The 21441-nt window shown below is 48.2% G+C and overlaps 7 protein-coding genes and 1 non-coding gene across 8 annotated transcripts; 5 read left to right on the top strand and 3 right to left on the bottom strand.

The window, feature by feature from the left end:
• Positions 1-5528: 5528 nt before the first annotated feature.
• Positions 5529-7109, top strand: GAL2 (galactose permease GAL2; the record flags this gene model as incomplete). Its single annotated transcript, XM_018882899.1, has 1 exon — positions 5529-7109. The coding sequence occupies one exon, from the start codon at positions 5529-5531 to the stop codon at positions 7107-7109; it is 1581 nt and encodes a 526-aa protein (XP_018735142.1).
• A 266-nt stretch (positions 7110-7375) lies between these two features.
• On the top strand, positions 7376-7447 carry AWJ20_927 (the record flags this gene model as incomplete). The annotated part of the gene is made up of 1 exon: positions 7376-7447. It is a non-coding gene; the product is annotated as a tRNA-Glu (tRNA).
• Positions 7448-8452: 1005 nt separating this feature from the next.
• YPR1 (trifunctional aldehyde reductase/carbonyl reductase (NADPH)/glucose 1-dehydrogenase (NADP(+)) YPR1) lies at positions 8453-9343 on the bottom strand (the record flags this gene model as incomplete). Its single annotated transcript, XM_018882898.1, has 1 exon — positions 8453-9343. The coding sequence occupies one exon, from the start codon at positions 9341-9343 to the stop codon at positions 8453-8455; it is 891 nt and encodes a 296-aa protein (XP_018735141.1).
• Positions 9344-9910: 567 nt separating this feature from the next.
• On the top strand, positions 9911-10615 carry IAH1 (Iah1p; the record flags this gene model as incomplete). Its single annotated transcript, XM_018882897.1, has 1 exon — positions 9911-10615. The coding sequence occupies one exon, from the start codon at positions 9911-9913 to the stop codon at positions 10613-10615; it is 705 nt and encodes a 234-aa protein (XP_018735140.1).
• Positions 10616-11275: 660 nt separating this feature from the next.
• AWJ20_924 (uncharacterized protein) lies at positions 11276-12355 on the top strand (the record flags this gene model as incomplete). Its single annotated transcript, XM_018882896.1, has 1 exon — positions 11276-12355. The coding sequence occupies one exon, from the start codon at positions 11276-11278 to the stop codon at positions 12353-12355; it is 1080 nt and encodes a 359-aa protein (XP_018735139.1).
• Positions 12356-12397: 42 nt separating this feature from the next.
• AWJ20_923 (uncharacterized protein) lies at positions 12398-14662 on the top strand (the record flags this gene model as incomplete). Its single annotated transcript, XM_018882895.1, has 1 exon — positions 12398-14662. The coding sequence occupies one exon, from the start codon at positions 12398-12400 to the stop codon at positions 14660-14662; it is 2265 nt and encodes a 754-aa protein (XP_018735138.1).
• Positions 14663-15041: 379 nt separating this feature from the next.
• On the bottom strand, positions 15042-17447 carry AWJ20_922 (uncharacterized protein; the record flags this gene model as incomplete). The annotated part of the gene is made up of 1 exon (XM_018882894.1): positions 15042-17447. The coding sequence occupies one exon, from the start codon at positions 17445-17447 to the stop codon at positions 15042-15044; it is 2406 nt and encodes an 801-aa protein (XP_018735137.1).
• A 1638-nt stretch (positions 17448-19085) lies between these two features.
• Positions 19086-20508, bottom strand: ARC1 (Arc1p; the record flags this gene model as incomplete). The annotated part of the gene is made up of 2 exons (XM_018882893.1): positions 19086-20372; positions 20443-20508. The coding sequence occupies 2 exons, from the start codon at positions 20506-20508 to the stop codon at positions 19086-19088; spliced, it is 1353 nt and encodes a 450-aa protein (XP_018735136.1).
• Positions 20509-21441: the final 933 nt, after the last annotated feature.

Below are 21441 nucleotides of genomic sequence, written 5' to 3'. Positions count from 1 at the left end.
TTTTGGAGGATCAACGATGTAGCCTGTTGTTTATTGATCTCAATAATTGAAATTTGGTTGATGTCGGTTAGTATATTAATGCGCTTGATCGGAAAAGTGAGAACTGACTTTATGCCGAAGGATGTGAAAAACCAATATATGTGGAATTGACATATCAACGTAAATATGGAGTTCTTAATAGTTGTAACCTACGACTAGCCAGAGCAGACGCTCTCAATCGTCTTGTCTATAATACTTTCATTCTTTGACGTCTGTTATAGTACAGAGGCTAATTATAGAGATATTGAAATATCCGCCATATATTTTGTTTGGGGTCAGCAGTGACAGCAGTGACTACCGATGACCTGACCAACGCAAATTGAATAATCACACACCTTTGATATGCCACATTGGCTATTAATAATAGCATTCCATCAAGGTTATAGAAAAATGGTCTCAAACTTAGCATAATGTCTCTTCAGTTGATTACTGACGAGTTATTTTATTGTATTAGCTGAGAATAAATACAAGTGCTACTCCAATCCACTACTCACGTATTTTTTTTTTTTGATTAAATCAAAGCAAGCCAGCCCAATTGAAATTTAACATGGAAATAAACCAGACTGATCAACTAATACCACTGTTCTTTCTCCTCCATATGGAAAATATCTTCGCTCAGAACATAAGTACCTTCGCGCTTGAACTCTTGCAATTCATCTTCTCACCACTAGAGGGTGTCTTAGTAGGGCAAGACATGAGACTGTTCTCGTCTCCCATTACCAATGCTTCAGACTTTCATTGAATATGGATATAGTACCGGAGACAAAAAAAGATTTTTTTCAGCAAGCTGGTCTCTTCTCTAATGCAAAAAAAAAAAGGTCCGAAGGACACATTGACGAAATTTAAAAAAAATTTCAACTCAAATCAGGGGCCCAGTTGTATTCTCATCACCACCAGAGGTACAACCGGACGTACAATTGCATCGGACATAAAGAGGATGAATTAATAGGAGACTCAAAACCAAGTCATTCATTTTCATTCAACATTCAAAGGCAGCGGTTCAGGTCACGGCAGGGGGCTCTGCCTCCGGCGGCTGGGGCTCCGCCCCAGACCCTGGTAGCTCCTCTCGCTTCGCTCGAGTCGTTCAAAGGTAGAGGTAAGCGACCAGCAGCTTTCACAGTCAGCAGGGTATTCAGCATTATCTTGTCGAACTGCACACCATCTCAAATTTAGAAATTGTTTTATGAATTGAATAAAATATCGCCAATTAATTTTACGAAGTCAACTGCTCAGAATTTTGCCCTCAGCATGATATTGAATTTTCATATTATGTGGGAATAAAAATGTTTGAACGTTATGCTTGTCTCGCTAATAAACTTATAATATACTCTGTCGGTATAATAATTATATAGCTCGAAAATACACTTTGTTGGTATAATAAATTTTTGTATGCCTTTACAACTTCTTCTATTCATGTCAATTTAATAAACACGTAGGCTGAGAATTCTTTATTGTAGTAATATTGACATTACTATCTATTCTCCCTGAAAGCCTCTTTTTATTCTAGGATATCAACAAAACCCAGGATATTAACAATTCCATCTCGTTACTTTGAATATTATTGTCAGATACCTTTTAAAATCTATTTTCCATCGTGGCTTTTTGAGGTATCAGTTACTGGTGAACTAGTTTCCAAGGGATATTTCCAAGTAATAGATCGAATATTGAAAGCGGTGGTTCGTTAAATCGACCTCCGAGGGTATTATAAACTCGAAACAATTTAAATCCAAATTAAATCAAAGTGCCCTAACTCCCTCGCAACATTATCCAAGCTCTCGGCAGATAAAATAATAAACAGATATTATTTTCACTATAGACGTGATGGGCATACATATCCCTCCGTCTTCGCCATGGGGCACGCATCACTCAGGATTCTCGTTAAATTATCTATTACCTTATCTCTAAACTACGGCTAGCTCGTTCTCCCTGTACTCGGCTATTTTAATTTTATCAAACTCAAACACATCATACATCTCGGGACGATAGTAGATCGTGCTCTTCTACGCTTCTACGCCTGTACATTTTAATTTATCCATAAACTATTCCGACTTCACAACACCCATTAAACTCGGTGGTAGAGCTATAGCCTCCTCACAGATAAAATTCGTGGGGTGTCAACTTTAAAGGATAAATATTCCGGGCTCATCAACAACCTAAAGGGAAATCGGAAAATCCCCACGGACCTCCCACGTTTTTTGTTTAAACCCGATGGCTCATTAACAATAGAAAAAAACGTGGGGTGCTAGTCAAATCTCCCGTAATATAGCCATCAGCGTTAGCTATAATTTTTAGAATTGCCCCTCTTCACTAGCACTGGTCTTTTTCCAGAGACTAGATTCATCTCCATGCACGGTGTACATGATCTCTAAAAATCGTCACATTGCTTTTTGAAACCACCCAGCAGCTTCTTGTGGTGCGTCGCGTACCTGTACGCATGCACCCCACCTTATTCTACAAGGAGAAATACGTGCCCTATTCTGGATCACACTGGCTCAAGCACTGCACCACCACACCAGGCCTCGCGGACGCCGCTTCCTCCCCCTACCGAATCGCATGTGTCAAGCGTCTGGACCCCTGCAGACACCGCGCCTCGGCTGATGATACGAGGGGCGCTCTGCCTCCGGCGGCTGGGGCTCCGCCCCAGACCCCGCTGCTCCTCTCGCTGCGCTCGAGTCGGTTCGTATACGGTCCCCGCCATCTCCTGCGAAGCAGGAGCCATGGGGTCTGGGGCGTAGCCCCAGCTGCCGGAGGCAGCCAAGCCCCCTACCCGCCTTTGTCTCGTCCCACTCTGTCTCATCCCACCTGATGCCTCACCTCATCCCGCGAGGCACCCCCAGGTGGGGGACTGAGGGGCGTGCCTGCGCCAGGCCCCCAATGGAGGTGCCGCCGAGATGGGGTGTTGGATCGTATGCTGGGTTGTTGCGAACCCAGGCGGGGTCGCTGTCGCGTTATCGTCTGACGAGGGGTAATGGACCCGCACCAGCCCCCCTCCCCCTGGTTATATGGTTAATCCATTCAATTCAATGAGAGAACGGTGGTATTATCCAGAGAATGACAGTCGGTCGCTCGCTGGAACGTTGAGGATCTGTGTCTCTACAGGGTATCTGCATTGCTAATTCCAATGCCAAGATTTGCCAGTTCTCCCGGTTCTGTGAGAGAAGACATGTTCTGGACGACTGATACGGGGCCTAGGTTCTAGCGGTTCTTGGCCCCATCGCCGGTCGATTGACTGTGGTCTTTGGATTACATAATTATATTAAAAAAGCAGTGAACACACAAGGAATTGACTGGCTTTTTTTTTTTGCTGGATTATCTCCGGACAATTGCTAGATTACTGTTTTGTGGCACTTTTGTGGCATTTTTTGGACTGTTGGATTGGGTACCAGATGGATCCCAGACGACTGAATACCCCGCTACTGTCCTGCATTCCAGCCGTTTATGCCCCTCCTACTTATCTTGCCTATTTCTCCATCGAGGTTGGCTATTCTACCGGAGCTCGGACGAAGGGCATCTGCCAGCTGTTATCTCCACTAACTTTCCCCATATCAAGGGTTTATCCACGCTAAAATGCTGATATATCATGGGCATGCTATAGATCCGGTTATTTTCAAGTTGATTTGATCTGGTTCATAAACGAGTGGCATGCATTACAATGACAATCAGAGTGTGAATGTATGCATGATCTCAACTGGCATCTCATCCTAATCAAGATTGAGTGGGGGACTAGCTAGGATTAGGTCAGTCAACAGTCGGCACCAATATCCGGACTCCATACATCGCAGGATTGGTACCAGAAAGTTTTTTGTTCTAGTTCATCATAGCCAAGTGGCTGGTTAGTGCGTTAGTTAGTGTGCTAGCAGTTGAATCCGTGGCTTGCTTATCAAAGGTGGGGGGAGTGACCTAACAGCAGTAATCTGGATGCATGGATCTCCGAAATGATCTCTTTCTAGAGTCAATCTTCGTGATCCTCGTGAGATGGATAGTCCACGATAGACCAACCGTCGGTTCTTGTAATGAATGAACACACAAAAAAAAAACAATTGGTACGATTTACAATACATGCACTGTGATCTGAGCAGGAGTTATAAAGTGAGGTGCAGAGCGAGATTCGTGTGAGATTGAGTGAGATACGTGAGATGAGTGATATTCGAGTCGAGAGTCGAGTCGACAGTGAGATTCAAGCATGTGATCTGTGTGTGAGCGAAGGCACCTGTGAATCTGGCTGTTATCGATCTCAGTTCTAGCGTCATTGTTTTAATGCCGCTGAGACATGGCTGCGAGGTACTTGACCATTTGGATCACTTTACTCACCCACTTTGCACAACCAATTTTTTCATCCTCGTCTTACTCCACCCACTGTACATACTTCTTACGTACTCTTTACATACTCTCTAAACAGCTCTTGCTTACTCACTTTACACCTTCTTTGCACTCTTTTTGCTCACTTTAGACCTCTTAGCTCCTTTTCCATACTCCCTACACTCCTTTACTTACTTACTTTCATCTCTGGCTGTCGTCCCCTGGCTCTACTCCGTTCCTGTCGGATCTAACTACCATGCGGATATTACTGCAGATGGCCCCCACAGACATCGCGACCGCTAACTTCGACTGTCTCAGACGTGCTCTGCATCCGCACCTCTGCTATAGTTTGTGGCCTCTGATCTTTTCCAATCGAATTAAACCAAGACAGACCGCCTGATACCATACCTCCCTGACCGTTTCATGCCTTTGAAACCCTCTTATACCCCCCTTTTCCAACTGATCTAAACGAAGCTCTTCAACAATATCTTTACTCAATAATAGCCTCGCATGGTACTTTTCAAAAACTGTGGGGTGGATTTTTCCCTGGTACCTCATAAAAATTGGTGGGGGGCATCTGCTAAGCCAAAATTGGTGCCTAGTATGTTTTTTGAGCTTCACATCATACATTTGCCGTCGAAAATAAATTATACCTGCATGCAGACATTTCTTTTTTTAAACCACACATTACTTTTTTAGGAGTGATTTTCCCCTCCCCCCTGCCCCACCTTCACTAGTCCCCCCTCATGACTGACATGAACCCCCTTTTACATCCCACTTCGTACAATATCTAGACCATCATACGATGCATAATTAGAAATGTAAATATATGACCCCGGTTAAATGACTACCCCACTATACAATCGATTCCTGACTACATTATCGTGATGCCATGCAAACTCCCCCGCATTTTGCTTGACCTTGACAACCTTGATTGACCTAAATCCATTTTATCCGGTACTAGCGTTATGCGTTAACCCCTCCTTGACGCGCATCAAACGTTTAAGCTTGACCAGATCAACCTACCTCCAGTTTTGATTTATATATAAGTATGTCTGATAATCCATCCCCGGATTTTTTTTTATTCTCTTTTCTTTATTCTCATCTTCAACTGTTTCGACTTTTTTCGACAACAACCTATATCCAGTTGGACCACAATAGGATCATAATAGGATCAAAATAGGATCACAATGACTAGCGCTGAAGAGAAGATTACTGTTGACCACCACGAAGAGGAAGGTGTTGACCTCAAGGCTCAACACGAGTCCGTCTATGACATTCTCCCCGACTGGGGCCGTCCTTGGTACAAGACCCCCCATTTGTTGCATCTCAATTTAATTTTGTTTTTCACATTCTTGTCTGGTATTTACAACGGTTATGATAACTCTCTTTTGAACGGTCTTCAATCCATGCCTGAGTGGGAAACCTACTTTGGCAGTCCTGCTGGTGCCAAGTTGGGTGCTACCTCCAACGGTATGCTTTACGGTAATTTGCTTGCTCTTCCTTTCACTTCTTTCTTCTGTGACAGATTGGGCAGAGTTAGAACCTTGCTTATTGGTGCTTCTGTTGTCATCATTGGTGTCATCATTCAAACTGCTTCTCAAAACTTTGCCATGTACACTGTGGGTAGATTCATTCTCGGATTCGGTGTGTTGCTTTCCACCACTGCTTCTCCTTTGTTGATTGCTGAGGTCACTTATCCTACTCACCGTCCCTACGTTACTGCTTGTTCTCAAGCTCTTTACGGTCTTGGTGGTATCATTGCCTCTTGGACTACTTACGGTACCTCTAACTGGAGTAACGGATCCAGTTGGATGTGGAGAACTCCTTTGATCATTCAAATGTTGTTCCCTCTTCTTCAACTTTCTGCTCTTTACTGGATCCCCGAGTCTCCCAGATGGCACGTTTCTCGTGGTAACATTGCCAAGGCTCGTGAGTTCCTTCTTAAGTACCACGCTGGTGGTGATGAGGCCAAGGGTGGTCAACTTGTAGAGTACGAGCTTGCTGAAATCACCTATGCCATTGAGATGGATAAGCAAAGAGAGGGCATTCAATGGTTTGATTTCTTCCGGACCAAGGCCAATCTCCACAGATTGTTCATTATTGTGTACTTGCCAGTTCTTACCCAACTTTCTGGTAACGCCGTTCTTTCATACTTCTTGCACATTGTCTTGGACAACGCCGGAATCACTTCTTCTCACCAACAACTTATTTTCAACGGATGTTTGTCTGTCTTTAACTTCGTCATCGGTCTTGTTTCTCTTACCACTATTGAGAAGGTGGGCAGAAGACGTATGTTCTTGATCGGATCTTTCTTCAACATGATCAACTACACCATCTTCACCATTCTGTCTGCCCGTAACGCTCAAGAGGACTTCAAGAACCAGAGTCTTTCCAAGGGTGTCATTGCCATGATTTTCATCTTCTACCTCTTCTTCGTCATGGCATACTTGGCCATCCCCACCACCTACATGACCGAAGTCGTTCCCTTCCACTTGCGTGCTAAGGGTTACGTAATCCACACCTTTTTCTTGACCGGAGTCCTTCTCTTCAACGGATTCGTGTCCCCCATTGCCATGGGAGCCATTTCCTGGAAGTACTACATCTTGTACTGTTGTTTGAACCTGGTCAACTTCATTGTCATCTACTTGTTCTTCCCCGAGACCAAGAGACTGTCCTTGGAGGAGGTCAACCGTGTCTTCGGCGAAGACGTCCTCACTGACGCCCACATCATCGAGGAGGTCGAGCAAGCCCACAACGGACGCGCTTAGTGTTTTTTATATTAGTTTGTAGCAATATATGATATTTTGTATCCTAAAACTGCTCTGGGGGGGTCTGATGCCTCCGGCGGTTGGGGCTGCGCCCTAGACCCCGGTGCTCCTGCTTTGCAGGAAGTTGTTGGGACCGTCGACACGCACTCGAGCCCAGCGAGAGAAGCAAAGGGGTCTGGGACAGAGCCCCAGCCGCCATAGGCAGGCCTCGCTCCCTCAGTGAAGTTGCTTGTCTAGTGGGGTTGGGGAGCTGTTTTTCCAGAAATTCCGATATAGTGTAACGGCTAGCACGGTTCGCTTTCACCGAGCAGTTCTGGGTTCGATTCCCAGTATCGGAGTATTTTTTGCTGCTTGTGTCCTTTTTTTTTGTCCCAGTTTACGTTTCGGCTGGTGGTGGGCTCCGTTTCTAACAGAAGATCGAGCGAGAGGAGGGGTAGGATGTGTTCCGGTTGGATGGATCTGTCTGCGAGCGGGGGATCGCAGCAAAGCTTATCATGCAGACGGTGGCATGATGGTACAGCAGCAGCTGCTGCTGATGAGCAACTTCGCAGGCGATTGTTTTTGAAAGTTTAAGGGCAAAGTAAGCAGGAGTCCGGTTAAATTCCCCGCAATTCAGGCAAGTTAAGCATTTGAAAAGAGGGGTTAGCTCAACGGGACGTGAAGATCTCGGGTGATCTTCAACCATCTGATGATTTGATATGATTTGATTTTGCCCATTAGGAAACCGATTCTCCACTAATAATAGACAAATCGCTCTGGCTCTGGCTCTGGCCTTAGCTACAGACTGCTAACTCCGCCCTGGTCTGGTCTGGTCTTTTGCTACTTAATCCAGCCGCTAGCAACTGCGACCATTCCGAGAACAGTAACAGCTAAGACTGGTGGCATGCCTGATTGCGATATCACGCAGACACCGCAGCGCACTCCACCGTCATCCATGAGCATTAAACCAAACGAGCTAGACCCAATACGTGTGAATCCCCACGCATTCTGTCTCAAGTCCGTCCGTCATCCCAAACTACTCGGTTTCGTATCGCACCCCGCCCTCGAGCCCGCCGATCGCCCACAAATCGACCCCCCGCGCATTTCTTTTTCGTCCGTGCCGTGGGGTCCCCTGCATCACGGCCCCTCCATCCGCATTGGGGAACCAGCTATCTCCGGTTGGGGGGCCGTCTGCCTCCGGCGGCTGGGGCTCTGCCCCAGACCCCGTGGCTCCTCTCGCTTCGCTCGAGTCGGTTTCGCGACGGTCTCGGCCATCTCCTGCGAAGCAGGAGCAACCAGGGTCTGGGGCGGAGCCCCAGCCGCCGGAGGCACCCTCTGGCCACCGCACAGGATCTATTTGTTATTTAGTCTTGGAACACGTCGACTCCCCAGTAGAGTGGGTTGATGTTCCGTTTGCCGGTCTCGAGGCGGTTGATTTCTTCCATGGCTGAGTCGGGGAGAGTGACTCGTTGGAGGTTGGCTTGGAGTCGGGCTGGGTTGGACGTTTTGGGGATGACGACAGTTCCTCTTTGAACGGCCCAGTTGATGAGGAGTGTAGCGGGCTCGATGTTGAGACTCTTGGACAGTTCTTGGATCACAGGGTGCTCGGTGAGACGGGGTGCGCCGTGATTGTTTCTGCCGAGGGGGGTATAGCACATGAGGGAAATGTCTTGGGTTTGACAGTATTTCAACAGCTCGGGTTGCTGGAAGTTGGGATGGCCTTCGACTTGGTTGACGGCGGGCTTGATTTTAGCCTCTTTAAGCAGTTTGGTCAGTTTGGGAATGGTGAAGTTGGATACACCGATAGATCGTAGTTTGCCCTGTTCGACAAACTTCTCGAGTTCTCGCCAGGTATCGATAGTTGGCACTTGGGGGTCGTCGAGAATCACTTTGCCTTGTTCGGGTCCGTCTGTGAAACTGATGGGCCAGTGAATTAGGTACAGATCAATGTAGTCAACCCCGAGTTTCTCAAGACTGCTGTTGACGACTTTTCGCACTGATTCGGGTTTCATTGAAGTGGGCCACATCTTGGAAATAATAAATATATCTTTTCTGGGGACATTGCTCTTCTTAATGGCAATGCCAACATCTTCCTCGTTTCTATAGGCTTCAGCAGTGTCGAAACTGCGATATCCTGTCTCAATTGCCTTGAGAATTTGTTCTTGACCCTCGGGTCCTTTAAGACCTCCGGTGCCAAAGCCAATAACTGGCATTTCATATCCAGAGCTCAATTTCACGGTTTCATTGACAGTCATTGTATCGTTCTGTATTCTGAGTTCTGGGTTCTGAGCTGGTTCCTTAATTCCTCAACTTATTAGTTAGTTTGATTAATTGATTGTTAGTCAGTCTACCAAATGCTGAATCCAGATCTATCCAAAAAACAAACCAATGGTTTATGTCCGTTTATATATATTCCAGTTTTATGGGCACATAGGCAGATTGCAAGTCAGTTAGTGAGACAATTCAACTGGAGTATACAGTGGTCTAAAAGGTTTGGGGGTCACTCACTCCTATCCTGCATATGCTTACCAACTCTCTGCGGCGCCATCTGCACCCCCAGAACCCCCAGAACCGCAGGACCGCAGGACCCCCACAGATTCCCGAACTTGCATGCATATCCGCCAAACGCATATATATCATGATCCAGGATCTGTGAATCACGATTATCTGCAATCTTGTCAACAACATCCTCACTGGGCCGTTAGATAACGAAATGGCGACAATTGATTTCCAATTAAACAAGTTTGTTCTCTTTGGAGACTCAATTACAAGACGCAGTTTTAACCAGGAAATTGGGTTTAATCTTGCTCCTGCTTTAGCTGATGGTAAGTGTTTGGGTTCGACGAGCTGATTGTCCGTCCCGCATAATCATGTATATTTCTAACGGTATTGATTCAGATTACAGCTGTAAACTGGACGTGATAGTTCGTGGTTTTGGCGGTTACAACACCCGTGTTACTAAACATTTCATCTCGCATATCCTGAAAAATGAAGCTGTTAACAGCAAAATCGAGCTCATGACGGTATTCTTCGGCACCAATGATGCCTGTACTAATGCTGATGCGTTAGTGTCAATTGACGACTATCAAGAGAATCTAAGATATATTACTGGACAAATCAAATCAATTGGAACCAAACCAATTATCATTGGACCAACACTTCACGGCGGAACGGATCCAAGTAGAAGTTCGACGAGAAATTTACAGTACTCCGAGGCCGCCAAGAAAGTGAGTCAGGAGCTCGAGGTGCCATTTGTAGATCTCTGGCATGCATTCGCCAGCACCCTCGGGTATAAAGAAGGAGATATTCACCCTGGCGAGAAAGGCGGTGCCAATTGCGATGAGCTTTTCGTCGACGGCATTCATTTCAGCTCCCAAGGATACAAAATCCTCTACAACGAACTCCTCAAGACCATTGAGACCCACTACCCCAAATTGCACTTCGACAACATCCCCTCGCATTTCCCCCTTTGGGAAACCGTCAAAAAGGACATCCCCGGCTTCATTGACCACGGCATCCCTAACTAGACTGTACAATAAACCCCCTCTCGCACCACAACCACGGGTCTCCTCCTGCCTCCGGCGGCTGGGGCTGCGCCCCAGACCCCCCGGCTCCTCTCGCTGCGCTCGAGTCGGGCTTCGACAATGCCGGGAAATCTCCTGCGAAGCAGGAGCTACCTGGGGCGGAGCCCCAGCCGCCGGAGGCACCAGGGCACTACCCCCATCTCTATCTTATCTGAAGTCCCTTGAACTACCCAGAGGAAAAAAAAAAAAAGAAATGTCAGGCATGTTTCGGTTAATAGTGACAGGCGTGCTTGTCATCCCACACTCCCCCACACGGTCGTTTTCGTGGTGATATAAATTTTTATGGCGAAATATATTCTGGTAATTCTCGACGTGCGTGCATCGGGTAAAATGATCGACAGCGAGATAGGACCCCCACATGGCATATGCGAGGCTCCCACTTTTGACTACATCCAGTCTTGCCAGGGGGAGGAGGGGTATTGTGGAGCATGGTGGGGCACGTCTCCGAGCAGGCAGATGGGCTAACAGTCCTAATATCGTATTTATATACAATATTGTCAGCTATTATTTCTGAGAATGCTAGTTTGTCAGGCAGTTTAATTTCTTTCTTCAATTGTTGAACTTCACCCAGTCAGTCAATCAGTCAGGCACTGGAGATCAGACATGAAGTTCAGCTTGAAACGCCTTTTATTGGCGGCTCTGCCTATTGCTGGTGTTTCGGCTTTGGGTGGAAATCAGACCGTCGGGTTTGAATCTCAGACTGGTTCTCTGCGATTAGCAGGTGCTGGGTTCAAGGGAGAGATTCTTTTGGATGGAAGCGAGTTCTGGGGTGTATTAAGAACTGCTGTTGATTTGGCGGGTGATTTCGGGAAAGTTACTGGTACTAATTTAACGGTCCAGATTCAAAATGCTAACGAAAAGACTGGTAAATATGAATACGCAGTTCCTGTCAGTGATCAGGAATATAAAGTTTCTGAAGAACCTGCTGTAATTGAGGCTCATGGGTTCGAAACTTCCGGTGCTTCTGCTAATACTGTCATTATTGCTGGTACAATTGGCAAGTCCAAGATCATAGATCAATTGATCTCGTCTGGTAAGATCGATGTCTCTCAAGTCCAAGGCAAATGGGAGGCTTATGTTTCAGTTTTGGTGGATTCTCCTCTTCCCAATGTTCCTAAAGCTTTGGTCATTGCTGGAAGTGATAAACGTGGTACTACGTTTGGTTTGTACGATATTTCTGAACAAATTGGAGTATCTCCATTCTATTACTGGGGAGACGTTCCTCCACAGAGCCATAGCGACATCTTTGCATTGAACACAGTTAAGAACCAGGGTTCCCCTTCTATCAAATACCGTGGTTTGTTCCTTAATGACGAGGCTCCTTGTTTGACCAATTGGGTCGAGGAGAACTTTGAACATGGAAAGTATGGCGCTGGTTTCAACAGACATTTCTATTCGCTTGTTTTTGAACTGATTCTCCGTTCTCGTGGTAATTACATGTGGCCTACCATGTGGGGAAGTATGTTCAATGTTGATGATTATGAGAATCAGCCTTTGGCCGATGCTTTCGGTATTGTCATGGGTACCAGTCATACTGAGCCTCTTCTCCGAGCCAAGGACGAGTGGCCCAGATTTGGCGAGGGTATCTGGCAATGGAATATCAATGAAGAGGGCATTCGACCCTTCTTCAAGTACGGAGTTGAGCGTGCTAAGCCCTACGAGGGAATCTATAATTTGGGGTAAGTCCAGTTATATTCCGAATATCCAGGTGATTTGGAAACTAACATGTGTAGAATGCGTGGTTTTGATGACTTTGAAATGGATCTCGATAGAGAAGACGCTATTAAGGTTGTTCAGAGCGCAGTCAAGGCTCAAAGAGAGATTCTTAAGGATGCTAATCCTGAAAAGTCGCTGAATGAGATTCCTCAAATGTGGTGTATTTACAAGGAGGTCATGGGATACTACGAAGGTGGTATGCCTGTTCCAGACGATGTGACTCTTCTTTGGAGTGACGACAACTGGGGTAACATTCGTAGACTGCCTCTTCCTCATGAACTTGAGAGAGAAGGTGGTGCTGGTTTGTACTACCACTTTGATTATGTTGGTGATCCTCGTGATTATAAATGGCTCAACACTGTTTCTCTTCAAAGAACTTACGAACAATTGCACTTGGCTTACCAACGTCAAGCTGATAAAGTATGGATTTTGAACGTCGGTGACTTGAAACCTCTTGAGCTTCCCATCAATTACTACTTTGATTTGGCTTATGATATCAACAGATGGAGTTATGACAACATTGATGAGTGGACTCTTTTGTGGGCTGAACGAGAATTCGGTAAGACCGAGTCCGAAGAGATTGCTTATCTTGCAGATACTTTCAGTAAATACGCTGCTTGGAGAAAGTTCGAGTTGGTTGATGTTGATACTTTCAGTATTCTCAATTATAACGAAGCTGAAATTGCATTGGCTAAATGGGCTAAACTCGAGGAGAGAGCTGAAAAGGTCAATGCTCGTCTTCCTGAATCCAAGAGAGCTGCTTTCTTCCAAATGATTCTCCACCCCATCAAGGCCGGTCACGTTGTCTACCAGATTTATATCAATGCTGCCAAGAATTACCTCTATGTTGAGCAGAAGCGTTCTAGCTCGAATAGAATGGCATTCTCTGTGTTTGATCTCCTGAAGGCTGACAAGCAACTCACTGATGACTACCATGATTTGTTAGATGGCAAGTGGAACCACATGATGGATCAAACTCACTTGGGTTACAACTATTGGCAACAACCCATGCGTGATGCTCTTCCTCCAGTTCGTCTTGTTCAAGATCAAATGGACGCTTTGGCCGGTACCGTTGGTATTGGTATTGAAGGAAGCTATGCCACTGTTCCAGGAGATGATAGATACCACGAACTCGGTGGAAAGGCTTTGACTACTCTCCCTATGGACCCATATGGACCTTCAACTCGATATGTCGATATCTTCTCCAGAGAGAGAAAGTGTTCTAAATGGGAGCTCAAGTCTGAAGTCGACTATGTCACCATCACTCCTTCGTCAGGAACTGTTTGTGGTACTGATTCGGCCGATTCCAGAGCTCATATTCACGTTGACTGGACCCGTGCTCCTGCTGGTTCATCGCAAGTCAAGGTTGCTTTCAGCTTTGTTCCTTCCGACAAGACTCCTCGTAGTTTTGGCGGTACTCACGAGGGTCACATGGGTCTGTACGTTCCTCTTAACAACACTAAGATCCCCACCGATTACAAGGACGGCTTTATCGAGTCTGATAGACATGTCAGTATTGAAGCTGAACACTACTCGAAGAACACATCGTCTGATGAAGCTCATTACGTCACTATTCCTAACTTCGGTCACACCTTATCCGGTGTCACTTTATACCCTGTTCTGGCCGGTCTTCAGCACGCCCCTTCGTCTCCATACCTCGAGTACGATATCTACACTTTCTCCCCAACCACTTTGGCCAATATCACTGTTTACACAGCACCTTCATTGAACTTCAACGGTGAAGGTAGACCACTCAAATATGCCATTGCCGTTGACGACGAGACACCCAAGATCGTTCAAGTTGTTCCCAGTTCGGAGTACGGACAACTCCCTGAAGGCTGGGAAGAGGCTGTCTCTAACAACTACTGGACACCCTCTTCATCGCACCTGATCTCACCTGGTGCTCATAAGATCAAGGTGTGGGCTGTTGAGCCTGGTGTGGTGTTCCAAAAGCTGGTAGTCGACCTTGGCGGTGTCAGAGACAGTTACTTTGGACCCCCCGAGAGTCGCCGAGCCGGTCAAAAGAAGGAAGAAGAAGAACAAGATATTCTTGTACCAGTAAGACTCCGAATTCCTAACCGAGAGGGCCAAGGTATCCCCGAGAGAGACGGAGCCAGACACGGCAACAACCAAGACGAAACAACCTCCGACTCCACCACCACCCCCAACCTCGGGGAGAAAAAAGGCACTCCCAAAAGCCACGGAATCTTCCAAACTCTAAGAGGCAGTCTGCGTCTTGACCAGAAAATCTTCAAGGGTGCAACCCTGGTATAAAATCATAGATCAATTTATAATTACACTTCTCTACCCGGCCTGCTTCCGGCGGCTGGGCTCTGCCCCAGACCCCGTGGCTCCTCTCGCTGCGCTCAAGTCGGTTCCGCGACGATCCCAGTAACTTCTCTACTCGGACTGCCTCCGGCGGCTGGGGCTCTGCCCCAGACCCCGTGGCGCCTCTCGCTTCGCTCGAGTCGTTTTTGCGACGTCCCAGTGCTACTGGAGTCGACTGATGGCATATAACCATTGGGGGTTTGCTGGGACAGCCGCGGAAACGACTCGAGCGAAGCGAGAGGAGCAACCAGGGTCTGGGGCGGAGCCCCAGCCGCCGGAGGCAGAGCGGGTCACGTAAAAGTCATTTATTATTACAGGAAACTGACTACAATTGGGTGAGAAGTTGGCCCTTGACAAAGTCGCTGTCCCCGAGAGTGGGCCAGGCGGTGATGATTTGGGCGTTGCCGGTCAGGGTGACAGTGGTGGTGATGAGCCCGGTGGTGTCCAATGCGAGGTTGTATGTGCCGGGGTACAGGACTCTGTTACCGTTTTCGTCGACCCGGCTGATGGCGCCAAGAGTGAGGGGGAGTTTCACTTGGGCGGTCTGGCCAGGTGCGATGTCGTGGGCTCGCGAGTACGACACAAGTCTCTTCTTGGGCTGAGGAGCAGGACCGGCGTCACCACTGGCGAACAACAGAGCGACGTAGTCAGATGCGACTTTGCCGGTGTTGGTGATACCGGCAGTGAAAGTAGCGAAGTTGATTTGGTCGACATAGTCAACACCGGGGTGGGCGTTCTGGATCAGGTCTTGGATGTTGAAGGTGGCAGTGTTGTTGTTGACCCAAGAAGCGTCGAAGGTAGTGTAATGCAAACCAGTACCGAACTCGTAGACAGGCTCGCCAGTGTACCACATGTATGTTCTGCCGACATTGTTGTCACCGGCACGAAGAGACATGTTGGTCATGGGAACTTGGTTGATGTAGTCAGCAGGGTATTGAGTGGTGGGAAGACGACCAGCAGGTGCAACAACTCCAGTAAGGATATCAAGAATGGCCTGACCACCGCTTTGGCCAGGGTATCCACCCCAAAGAAGACCATTGACATTTGAGTTGTTCTTAAGAGACGAAGAGTCGATTTGACCACCGCCCATTTGAAGGACAATCAAGGGCTTGCTCAAACCAGACAGCTGGGAAATAAGATCCAATTGGTTACCGGGCCAGGTAATGTTGACTCTGTCTTGAGCCTCGGCTTCAATAGTGTTGTCAATACCGCCGACATAGATAACAGCATCAGCATCCTTGGCAATTTGAAGTGCTTGAGAGAAGTTGGCAGTGGAAGTGGAGTTGATCAGAGTACCAATGTTGTATTGAACTTGGAATCCAGCGTTTTGAGCAGCTTGAAGAGGCGAAATCAGGAATGGAGCTACACCCTCGTAGTTTCCTTGCATTTGAGTAGTAGCGTTAGCCCAAGGTCCGATAAGAGCCAACTTCTTGATTTGCGAGTTCAAGGGAAGAGTACCGTCGTTCTTAAGAAGAGCAATACCCTCAACAGCAGCTTGATATGCCAATTGATTAGAAGAGTTGGTGCTGACATCGGTCCATCCGAGTTGTCTGTAAGGTTGAGTATTGGCAGGATCAAAGAATCCAAGACGAACAAGGTTGGCATAGAGTCTTACAACCGAATCTTCAATGGTATCTCTGGTAACCAAGTTTTGAGCAAATGCTTGAGGTAAAGTATCAGAATAAGTCTGACCACAGTTCAAGTCACAACCAGCATTAATCGAGGCGGCAGCAGCGCCAAATTCAGTGTCAGAGTAGTTATGAGGGTTCCACACATTGTATACAGCATCACAGTCCGAGGTGACATAACCATTATACTCGTCAAAACCCCACTCCTTACGCAAAATACTGGACAGGAAGAAATCATTAGCACAAGAAGGAACTCCATTGACAGCATTGTACGAACACATGACACTAGCAGCTTTAGCATCTCGAACACAAGATTGGAAAGCAGGTAAATAATACTCAACAAGATCACGTTCAGAAATAATCGCGTCAAAACCCAATCTCGAGTGTTCTTCCCAACTCTCCAAATCATAACCAGCAAAGTGTTTACAAGTAGCGACCAGTTTCAATTGATCAGGATTAAGACCTCCTTGAAGACCCTGGATAAGGTTGTACACATAACCGGAAATGTGGAATGGGTCTTCACCAGGAGTCTCTTGACCACGACCCCAACGAGGATCTTTGAAAGGATTGATATTAGGAGACCACACGTCTAAACCATATAATCCCTTGTTATTGAAAGCTCTTCCCTCGGTAGAAACGACAGTAGCGACCCGTTTAATAAGATCGTCGTCGAAAGCAGCACCCATTAAAATAGGTTGAGGGAATGAAGTGGAATGGCTATATTCACCACTCTCAGCATATTGCATACCAGGACTAGAAGCGATACCATGTAAAGCCTCAGACCACCATTGATAATTAGGAATGCCTAATCTTGGGACACCAGGAGCAGTGTTATCGGTATTGTTGATCAGTTCCTGAAGAGTAAACTCATTAACCAAGGCTCTAGCTCTATCAAGATAGTGAGCCGAAGTGTCACAAACCAAGTTACTCTTAAGAGGTTCCCTAGTACAGTCTGGGAAAGAGTAGTTGAGATGCTCTAGCGTATACGAGGTCAATTGTGGGTTAGCCTCGCTCGAGAAGTTGACATAATTATTGCCCTGGTTCTGAGCCAGAGCCGAGCCCACCAAGCCAATGGCGGCTGACAGCTGGGTAAGTGACTTCATCCTGCGTAATTTCAAGATACTGAAGAATTAACAAGACAATTGCAGACAATTATAGACAAGACAAACCAGAATCTGACTTACCAGAATCCGGGGATATATTTATATACTTATAAGAATGAGAAGATCATGAACAATAATAACATCTGAGATACACGAATCTCCGACCGACACGGATATATCTGGGTCTATTTAGCCGGAAACCTTGATCACCAGAGATTTGACTTTAGATCACCGAGCCAAACGGCTCGACATTTAGCCCGTGGCAATCCCGTCAGTCCCAGCATCGATCAGTTGCATATCGTGACATAATTTCCGTGATCATGGTGAAGATCACGACCGTCACCCACCCACACATGGGGGTCTCACCACTACCATCGGTCCGGTTTTTGGGGGTTGGGAGTGTGTGCCTCCGGCGGCTGGGGCTCCGCCCCAGACCCTGGTTGCTCCTGCTTCGCAGGAGACTCGGGACGCAGGGCCTGGGACCAAGACAGCCGACTCGAGCGCAGCGAGAGGAGCAACCCCGGGTCTGGGGCTCCGCCCCACCCGCCGAAGGCATGCCCCGTTCCCCCAGACACGGGATTTTACCCGCACCTCGTGCCTTGCAGCTGTGTCTTGGTCGCAGCACTAAACCATCTAAGAGCGACAGTCCATGCAGGTGTCACGCAGGTCCATGCGCAGCGGGACAAATGCGTTTGTGGGGGCCCGCGCGGGGGCAGGGGGGCCTGCCTCCGGCGGCTGGGGCTCCGCCCCAGACCCGGGTTGCTCCTGCTTCGCAGGAGATTGCTACGACCGGAGTCTGGAGATGGAGACGACTCGAGCGGAGCGAGAGGAGCCGGGGGGCCTCCGGCGGCTGGGGCTGCGCCTCAGGCCCCCCGGTCCTGGATATAGCCGGAGTGGAGCTAGCGCAGATATAAAGTTAAGGTTAGCGTGAGAGACGGCTGATCTCGGATTATGGGGTCAGGAGGGGCGGTGGGGGAGGGGGAAGAGGGGCGGAGATATACCGGTAACAAGCAAAAAAAATAAAAGAATAAAAAAATAAACAGCCAGCCACCGTTAGGGTAGTATCGACCATCCGTCGGACAGCAACAAGGGCCCTGGTTCACATGCAAGGGCAATCAATTGCTCGTGTTAGTAATCACGGGGTCCGCAGTCGAGTGAGTGGAGAAGTATGTCCGGGCCTGGTCCTGCGGGGCGCACGATGCGATGATCTGCTGCACTCCATCTGCTGGATGCGGGGCATATTAACCACCGGCCCCTGAACCCGGGTCTATACATCAACCGGGGTCCGAGATTGGGAATGTGCCTCCGGCAGCTGGGGCTGCGCCCCAGACCCCGCGGCTCCTCTCGCTCCGCTCGAGTCGGTTCCGTCGACGGTGACAAAGATCTCCTGCGAAGCAGGAGCTACGGGGTCTGGGGCGGAGCCCCAGCCGCCGGAGGCAGTGGTCCCGGGTCGGATTGTGCCTCCGGCGCCATGGGCTGCGCCCAGACCCAGCGGCTCCTCTCGCTCCACTCGAGTCGGTTCCGTCGACGGTGACAGAGATCTCCTGCGAAGCAGGAGCTACGGGGTCTGGGGCGGAGCCCCAGCCGCCGGAGGCAGTGACCCTGTCGGTGGAATTCGCACGTGTATGTACAGGGAATTTATCTAACAACAGCAGACACGAGGCTGTTGACTTTGCAAAGGAGGCCGGCTTTGTTGACGAGCTTGCGTTCGGGCTCGGACTCGTCCTTGCGGTAGGTCACTTCCAGTGCGGCATTGGTGGAGAAACCCGGCTGAACGGTCTCCCAGATCTTCTTTTTAGGGTTAAGAACGGGTTCGGGAGTCAAGTCATAGGTCTCGAAGAAGATTTTGTCGCCGGGTTTGGATCCCTCGGGTGGGTTGACAAACTCGACGGTATCGTCGTTGGATGCACACAAAACCATGGCCGACGACTTGATTCCTCTCATGTTAACAGGCTTGAGATTGGCCACAACTACCACATATCTTCCTTGCATGGCTTCCAAGGGGAAATACTTGACAAGACCACTGCACACGGTACGAGGACCGTCGGCATCGCCCATTTGAATGGTCGAAACGTAGAGAGAATCAGCGTCGGGGTGCTTAATAGCCTTCTCAATGTATCCGACACGAAGGTCAATGAGTCCAGGAGAAATCACAAGCTCTTCCTTGACGGGCTGGGGCTTCTTCTTCTTCTCCTTCTTCACACCCTGCTTCTTCTTATCGTCGCCAGCGCCAGCAGCATCGCCCTTGGCTTCACCTTCAGCACTAGCAACGGCACCAGCAGTGGTAGCACCAGCGGCAGAGGCAGCAGCAGCAGCACCTTCAGCAGCAGGAACAGCACCTTCAGCGCCCTTCTTGGCCTTCTTATCCTTCTTAGAAGCCTTGTCACCAGCCTTGTCACCGGCCTTGTCGTCCTTCTTGGGTTTGACCTTGATTTCACGAGGAGCTTCAAGATCCTTGTTGACAGTGACCTTATCTTCATCCTTGATACCAATGACATTCTGAACCAGATCCAACCAACGGACAATGTGTCTATTCAGCTTGACCTCATCATTCGACCACGACTTAACGGTGCCGGCGATTCGCGACAAAACAACCGCATCTGCCACTGTGGCCTCATGAGTCTCCAAAATATAAGTTCTAGTCTTCAAAGTCTCGTTCAACTGTTCAATTCCCTCAGGAAATCTGCCCGAAACAGTCAACCACTGATTAAGCTCAGCAGACTGAATCTCGGTCAAATCAGCGGGTGCCAGCTTCACAAGAGCGGCATTGGCCTGGTCACGGTTAGTTCTGGAGGTGGGGGTGGATGTGCCTCCGGCGGCTGGGGCTCCGCCCCAGACCCTGGTTGCTCCTGCTTCGCAGGAGTTTTCCTTTTTCTCGTCACAGTCGACGCCCGACTCGAGCGTAGCGAGAGGAGCAACCAGGGTCTGGGGCGGAGCCCCAGCCGCCGGAGGCAGTGAGGCCACCCCATGAGCGTGGAAGTGGGTGCAGTCATACCTCGGGCTTGTCTTTCAGCGACAGCGACTGTTCAAAGGCTTTGGTCAGAGATTCGACGGATGACATCCTGTGTTTGTTGTTGCAACGGTGAACTGGGTGGAGTTGATTATTTTCACAATTTCAGATCGCAGATTCACCCGCGCTCCGGTAGCCGCCGGAGGCATACCCCGACCGGTGACGGGGGTTGGCGAGTTAGAAGGATATGGGTGAAATATGCGGTAAACGGAGTGTATGTGTGAAGCGCGCGGTGAACGAGTGAGTTGGCGTCAACTGGCAGACCGACTGACCGACACTGGCACGAGAGGATTCGTAAATACACCAGTGCTCACATTTAAGTTCATAGAAAATATAAAATGGATCCATTCTCGGACTCTGGAGGTATGTAGCAGATGGTTTTCTGAGTTTTGACTCGGGTTTGTTTTGAAGATTGCGAAGAGAGACTGGGGTGAATTGGGTGGTTGAGATCAGACCGTGATTTCGCGACTGGCGGGAGAGTTGAGTTAAGAACAGCGGTTTTGAAGCAGTTTTTTCTGGTTTTTGTATTGGGGGGTTTGTTTTCTGGACTTTTATTGATTTCTGGCGGACTACGACGGGGTAGTGGGATGAATTGGGTGGTCAAGAGATCAGGCAGTGACTTCGTGGCTGGTGAGAGGGTTGGCTCAAGGACAGCAGTTTTTTCTAGCTTTTTATTTTTTTGGTTTTTATTGTATGGGGATTTTTTTTGCTGGACTTTTGCTGGTACCTGGCGGATTCGAAGAAATATTGGGATGAATTGAGTGGTAGTGATCAGGCAGCGACTTCGTGACTATTGGTTGAGTTGGGTCAAAGAACAACTGTTTTGAGGCAGTTTTTTGGTTTTTGTATTGGACAGTTCATTTTGCTAGACTTTTGTTTGTTGGTTCTGAAGTTACGAAGTGACCTTGGGAAGCAGCTGAGACGAGTCGACATGCTATTAGAGAAGGGACACTGTCGTAGTCTATTCACGACGTGAGATTGGTT

This window comes from Sugiyamaella lignohabitans, chromosome A (assembly GCF_001640025.1).
Source record: "Sugiyamaella lignohabitans strain CBS 10342 chromosome A, complete sequence".
NCBI lineage: Eukaryota > Fungi > Ascomycota > Dipodascomycetes > Dipodascales > Trichomonascaceae > Sugiyamaella > Sugiyamaella lignohabitans.
Note: the sequence above shows the minus strand (reverse complement) of the source record. Positions and strands in the feature narration are given on the sequence as shown.